General features: G+C 35.2%; 1 protein-coding gene across 1 annotated transcript; it reads left to right on the top strand.

The window, feature by feature from the left end:
- Positions 1–4,117, top strand: LOC115981167 (homeobox protein knotted-1-like 6). Its single transcript, XM_031103339.1, has 3 exons — positions 1–223; positions 3,276–3,445; positions 3,791–4,117. Exons 1-3 carry the CDS (start codon positions 1–3, stop codon positions 3,947–3,949), a joined length of 552 nt encoding a protein of 183 aa, XP_030959199.1. The 3' UTR covers positions 3,950–4,117.
- Positions 4,118–7,572: the final 3,455 nt, after the last annotated feature.

Raw genomic sequence — 7,572 nt, 5'->3', positions numbered from 1 at the left:
ATGGAGGTTTTAAGTCGTATTTTGAAGAAAATTGAGGTAGGTGGTTTCATTCAGGGTTTTCAAGCGGGTCCTATTAACTCTACTGGTATCCGTGTTTCTCATCTGTTATTTACTGATGATACCATTCTTTTCTGTGATGCCTCTAGAGAGCAGATTCTTTCTATCAGACTGGTTTTGACTTGTTTTCAAGCCTTTACTGGTTTGAAGGTGAATGTGGGGAAAAGTAAAATTGTTCCCATTGTGGAGGTGTATAACATTTAGTCTTTGGCTAATATTCTCCAATGTAGGGTGGGTAGTTGCCTATGATTTTCTTGGGTATGCCTTTGGGAACTTTGTATAAAACAGTCTCTATTTGGAATCCGATCCTTGAGATGATGGAAAAGAAGTTTTCAGGCTGGAAGCGGCTTTATTTGTCAAAGAGTGGTAGACTCACCTTGTTGAAAAGTACCCTTTCAAGCCTTCCGACTTATTACCTTTCCCTTTTTACTATTCCTAAAGCTGTGGCGACTAGATTGGAACGCATTCAGAGGAACTTCTTGTGGGGTTCATCAGTTGAGTGTTTCAAATATCTTTTGGTGGCTTGGGAAAAGGTTTGCTTACCGCGTGAGTTGGGTGGTTTGGGAATTCGGAATTTGGTGTCTTTTAATCAGGCCCTATTAGGGAAATGGCTTTGGAGGTATGGCCAAGAAACCGCTCATCTGTGGCAAAGGGTCATTGCCTATGAAGCATGGATGCGTTTCGAGACTCGGGTGCGGGTGCGGGACTCGGCAATTTTTGAAAAAGTAGGGTGCAGGTGTTGCGGGATTCGGCGATTAAAAAATTATTAAAAATATTTATATTTATATTTTCTATATATTTTTACTATTAAAATATTCTTAAAAAACACATTAATATACTTGATTCACAAAACAAAGAAAGAAGAAGGCAAGAAACACATCTGAGGTCAGAATTTCGGCTGTTCCGGCGAGTTTCAAGGCCGATTTCGGCCTGTTTCGGCCGTATCGGTCTCTGGCCGATAGACCCGATATGGCCAATACGGCCTGATTCTAGTCGAATCATCTCGGTTCGGCGCGAATCGAGCCGAGTCGGTGCGAATCCGAGGAAAAAAAAAAAAAAACTCAGGCGTGGCATCGACGCGCGGTCAACCGCGTCGGACGCCGCATCCCGCGTTGCACCGCGTCGGACTCGGGTGCGCCACCCTCCCAGCCGCATCCGTGCATTCTAGGTCATTGCCATGAAATATGGGGAGAGAAAAGGGGGTTGGTGCACTAGAGCTTATAGTAGGGCTCATGGTTGTGGGTTATGGCGGAGTATTAGTGAAGGGTGGGAAAATTTCGCTAAGCATTTCTCTTTTGTGGTGGGGGATGGTTCTCGTATTCTTTTTTGGCATGATAAGTGGACTGGGGATGTTCCTCTTAAAATTTTTTATCCTCAGTTATTTTTGGGTTCAGCCAATAAGTAGGCTTGCATTTCTTATGTGTTAAGCCCTTCAGTGGGAGATATTGTCAGAGTGTGCAGTTTACGTTTTTATAGGGAATTTAATGATTGGAAGTTAGTGGCTTCCTACTCCCTCCTTTTCATCCAAACCCGAATTCCTAGGGGTGGAGGGCGTGATAAGCTTCGTTGGGATCTTAATGGAAGTGGGAAGTTTGAGACTCGGTCTTTCTATCATAAGATTCGAAATGCAGCTCCTTCCACTTTTCCTTGGAAAGGCATTTGGAAAGTTAAGGTTCCTAAAATGGTGGCTTTTTTTATGTGGTCAGCAGCTCATGGTCAGATTCTAACTTTGGATAACCTTATGCTTCTTGGTCGCCCTTTAACAAATTGTTGTTGTATGTGTTATTGTAATGCGGAATCTATGGATCACCTGTTATTTTCTTGCCCGATAGCTCATTCGTTGTGGATGTATATGATTCGGTTGTTTGGGATCGATTGGGTCATGCCAAGTTCAGTTGTGGACTTATTATTTTGTTGGTATCATTGGCTTGGGAAGTATAGTTCTGATATTTGGAATTTGGTTCCAGGTTGTTTAGTGTGGACTATTTGGACCAAACGGAATCGACAGTCTTTTGAGGATGAGGGGAAAACTGTGGTTCAGTTAGTACAGTTTTGCCAGCGGGCCCTCTTTGATTGGTCTTGATGTTGGGGTCTATCGGATTGTTCTACCCTTATGGATTTTCTTTCGTCTATTAGAATAGATTAGGAGCTACTTCTGTATTTTTGTTCCTCCTTTTCATTTGTTCACTACCGTGAACTCTTTGTTGTTTTTCTTGCTTTTCTTTTTTCTTCATAATATTCTTCTCTTACTTATCAAAAAAAAAAAAAAAATACAACTAGGTATTTAAATTTATTTAGGATACCTAATATATTGCACCTAAGTTTTACTCAAGTTGAAAACTCAATCCCGATATGCGTGCGCACAAGTATTGTTAATCTCCCTTCATTAATTACTTGTATACCACCAGGAAAAATGAGACAATACATTTTGTTACAAACTATTGAGAACTTGGAGAAAGCTAACTGTAATATTAGAAATGAAAACATTGCCATAATTCTTATGTTTTAGCTGGTAACATTAGTAAGATTAGTGATGATATTGAATTGATATAATTTTCTACCTTACTATGTCAAGTAAGTAATTTTTAAAACAGATATAATATTGTAGTTTGTAAAAGCCAAAAGACAACGACAAAAGGGCATTTTACATGTAGCATTTGCTGAACGAGGTTGATTTGATGACCAAAGGTCTGGTGAGGCTAATGTGGCTTCAAAGATAGTAGTTTGTTGTGGTTGTTCTGAATGTCCACGGAGTCATATAATCCGATAGTAATTTCGAAGGAGTCTATTTCATTCAATTTGGAGGTTTTGTTCCCTTAAAACCTCCCAAAAAATAGTGCTTGTAACATAATTCTTAATATCTGCACAATGGACTTTCAGTTGAACTTGCTCATCGATATATTCTCTTTTGGATATTATATGCTGGGGTCATGCCTTGCTTTCAATTGAGATAGATAAAGTAAATATAATTTGTGTTTACATGTTTCTATAAGGTAATCTTCATACCAATTTACACAGCATTTGTGTGGCTTTCTTGGAAGAGTTTCAAACTTTTTGCATATATTTTAATTTCTTTTGTAAACATGTGCGTATGTGTGTACCTGCATGAGTACCATTTCTTGAGATGTTTTTGCATTCATTTGGACAGATGAAAGTCCTGTATCATCAGATGAGGATTTTAGTGGTTGAGAGATGGAGGTTCAGGAAGCTCAAATGAGGGGTGAAGTTCGAGATCTTAAAGATAGATAGGCTATTATGTAGGTTTGGCAGTCACATTGGTACATTGAAGCTGGAATTCTCGAAGAAGAAGAAAGGAAAGTTACCAAGAGAAGCTAGGCAAACATTGCTTGAGTGGTGGAGTGTTCACTATAAATGGCCATATCCAACGGTAAATTTTCCCTTAATATTCATTTCCATAAACCATGCTCTCCTAATATCCATTTTAATCATGTATGATACCAAGCAGGTATTTGGCTGCAGCTATAAATTTTTGCTTGATTACTTCCTTTCAATGGAACCCCACCTAAATAATTGAGCGGTGGTGATCTTTAGCTGTCATTTTGATGGTGTTGCTTTTGTAGCATTGTTCTTCATTCTTATGCAGGGAGCTAGTGCAGGAAAATTTTGCATTTTAGCATTCTGTCACATATGTTGTATGAGTAAAATTACATAACATTCTAAAGATTACACTGACCATTCTGGTGACCATAATTTGCTTTACTTGAACATTCAGGAAGGTGATAAGATTGCACTGGCTGAATCAACAGGCCTAGATCAGAAGCAAATTAACAACTGGTTTATAAACCAACGAAAGCGGCATTGGAAACCATCAGAGAATATGCAATTGGCTGTTAGGGATAATCTTTCAGGACCATTCTTTGCAGATGACTGAGGTGCATATGTACATACTTGAGTGTCTCCTGATAATTTACTGGTTGTGTTGGTTTAATGTATATTCTAAAATGGAAACTGTTTAATTTCCTAGATGAAAGGAAAAATAATTGTAAATTTGGAAGTTGACCAACACTGATAATGGAAATGCCTACATATTTTTGGTTGACTACTAGTCCCTTCTTGGTTGTCTTAGGCCTCATGGCATGAAATTTTATCCAGATTACCTTTCGTGGGCTGCTATTTACGCACTGGGACACCCTCAATCTTACAGGGATGGGGTCGATCCCTTTGAGAAGAATATTAGGTCTAATGTCTAAGGGAAACTGGGGTAGGCTTTATCCGTATGAGATATTATTTTGACCAATCAGCAGAAAGTTTTAATGGATCAAAATAACTTAAAGGTTTATATCAGTTTGTATTATATCAATTATAATGTATGTTAGGTATATTGTTAGCACATCCATGATGATGAAAGCCTTGTCAAGTTCAAAGATTCAGGTCAAGAAACTAATGTCTCTTTCTCGATTGACTCTCAATCGATCAAAAATTTCCTGTCAATTGACTTTTGACTGAGACATGATCAATGGAGAATTGGGAATCTTAACTTTCATCAATCCCTTAAATCGGTTGTTAAGTATGGTTTTGTTCCCTACATGCTAAATTATATAAGAGCACATAAGAGTTGTCTTAAGAACATAGAGAGACCTAGAACGCTACATCCCCACAATATCGGAGTTCGAACAAAGAATTTGAAACGGTGTTCTTTTGGATTGATGATTGAAGGTTGAAGCCACAAAGCCAACATGGTCAAGTTGTGGAGAAAGGACTCAGTTTAGGTCCAGTGCATTCAGTGCATTGGATCAGGTTAGATGGTGACACATGTCACCATCTCAATGGGTTCAGTGTCATTGGATACTAGACCCAAGCTTGACCCGTGGAGAAAGGTGATCCTTAAAGTTAGAGATGCATGCAGTGTGGAAGAGTTTTAATATCCAAGTAGCTTGAAACATATTGTGGGGGTCACGTCTAAATATGAGTATATTTCTACTATAAACTTTAATTTTATTAGTGAAACTTTTTTGGAGTTGAGGTAAACTCTTTGAGTGTTTTCTTTTCTTTGGGACGCATCAATTGGTTTTTCACTAGTTCGTTAACAAATCACTTGTGTTATTTACTTAATACTTTATTACATACACATGATGATTTGTTATTTGTGGTGATTAGCAAGAAATCGATTGAACTTCATAATTGTTAGGTAAATAATTGTTTAATTTAACAAAGTTGATTTACTTCTATTGTAAATTCAACAAAGGGGTCTAAATTTCTTTTCTGATGGTATTTGAACTTGGTTCACTCTATTTTAAGATTTAGTTCCTAATTTAATCTATTCTCAAAAAAAGAAAAAAGAAAAAAAGAAAAAGGTTCCTAATTTAATCCCTGGCCCATGTTGTCAATAGATTGTAGTCATTTCCTAAATTGGTCTCTCTTTTATTGCCTACCTAGCATTGGCTTTGTCGGGACTAAGGGCGAGTGGCACTGTTTAGTGAACCATTTTTTCCCCAAGAAAAGATATAAGAGCATACACATTTAGTTTTTTAAAATAATATACGAGCTCAATATGAGGAATGAACCCATGAAAACATCCACATTGGCTTTCCTTCACATTAGCCAAAATGCCTTTTGGCTACAATGTTTCCCTAAAAATAAACACTATAGTTTCTCCAAATAAATATTTTATTTATGTTTTGAAAAGTGAGTGTGAGTGTTTTGAAAAGTTGAAAAAAAAAATGAATGAAGAAATGATATTTAAATAAAATATAATTTAGAATAGAGAATTGGTGGTGAGTGTTTTGAAAAGTGGTTAAATAAAATAGGAAAAAAAAGGTTCTTACTCTAAAATAAAGAGGAAAATTTTGCACAAGTTAAAGTGAACGCTCTAATTCTAAGGTTTTAGTTAGGAAAAAAAGAAAAGAAAAAAAGATGTGGATCTTATCTCTCATAGTTCCTATACTCCTTTCATGGTTCTCTTCTCTCTGTCATGATTTAGAGATTTCAAATCCCAAACAAGCGTCTTACTTGTTTATATGCTAGTGTAAATGGATTGAAGGTTTTTTTTTTTTTTTTTTTTTTTTTTTTTTTTTTTTAAGGTCATTGGTATCTTTGGTGACATTAAAAATGATATTTTAATATAACTGTTGGCCATGCCAGTTTTTTTCATCCACCAAATAATGATAGAGACTATTTTAATATAATAATAAAAAATTAGAGACTAAATTAATACATTTGAAAAGTTAATGATCATTTTAAAATTGAGGCAAACCTTAGGATAAAAAATAATTCAATAAAATTGCTAGTTGCACACGGCATTGGAATAAAAATTTGGTGGATTCGATAATATTTAAAATAAGGAAAGGGGCCGGCTAAAAAGGAAAGGAATTTGATTAAGCTTAAGTAAATGCTATGACACCAACAAAACTACCAAAAAAAAAAAAAAAAGATTTCATTTTCAAGAAAGAAAAAACTACAAAAGATTATAGACAACATTGAGAGAGAGAAAAATGGAGTAAGTACTGATAGGAATAGAAAATGAGAGGGAAAACTAATGTTGAAGTAGTAGTTAATTTCTTGTCAAAAGATTGTGTGCGGATATTTTTCCATTTCAGAGAGCTCAAATGGCATTTTCTAAGACAATACCTTTATAGCTTAATTGATACTCATTTTTCTAAAAAAAAAAAAAAGAAAAAAAAAAAGGAAGAAGAAGAAGAAAAAATCGATACTCTTTTTGGTGTTTCTAACCAAAATGTCACTCCTCCCCACATTAGAACTATTGAATTTTTAAAAAAGATAATGACATTTTTTTTAATCAAAAGCAATACAAATGAAAAATTTATAGATTCACAAAATTCCTCACCCTTATTTTAGTTCATTCATATTGAAATTAAGAGCACATTTGATACAATATAATGTTAATGATTACTAGGGAATAATAATAAGTATTATACTTCATAAAAAAAAAGAAAAAAGAAAAAGAAAAAGAATAAGCATTATAAGTGTGGGAGGGATGAATCTTTGACCCTAAGAAGGAATTGTCTTCTTTGGAAATGGCGTTGAGCCTTAGTCCTTAAGGTTTTGCTCAATCCCACATTGGGGAGAGACGCCTTTCACTCATGCCTTATAAGGTTTTGGCCTTAGAATGAGTGTACCACTACTACACACTACAAATGGCGTTGAGATTCGTCCCTCCCACAATAAGAATGTAATATAATAATTATTTATATCCATTTGTTTAGTGATAACACATGAATATGATCATGAATTTGTATTTAATACTTCTTTTTTAATAAATAATAGTGTTTTAAATCGGGTTTATAATATATTACATAATCAAAGCACAACTATAAAATGGTCTATCCTTTGTAGTTGTATTTAACACTTAGTTTGGTATAACATGATTTGATGTTAAATTGAAGTCAAATTTCACACACATCTATGCTTGGGAATCAGATTTCCCAACAGTACATAGTATTCGTTTGTACTTATAAATAAACTTATTATTTATTTTTCTTACTATTTGTGGACTTTACGGAAGTCCGCTTTGCTTTGCCTATTCCTATTTTTCTT

The sequence above is a fragment of the Quercus lobata genome, chromosome 3, assembly GCF_001633185.2.
Source record: "Quercus lobata isolate SW786 chromosome 3, ValleyOak3.0 Primary Assembly, whole genome shotgun sequence".
NCBI classification, from domain to species: Eukaryota; Viridiplantae; Streptophyta; class Magnoliopsida; order Fagales; family Fagaceae; genus Quercus; species Quercus lobata.
The sequence above is the reverse complement of the archived record's forward strand: the minus strand, read 5'-3'. Positions and strand labels throughout refer to the sequence as shown.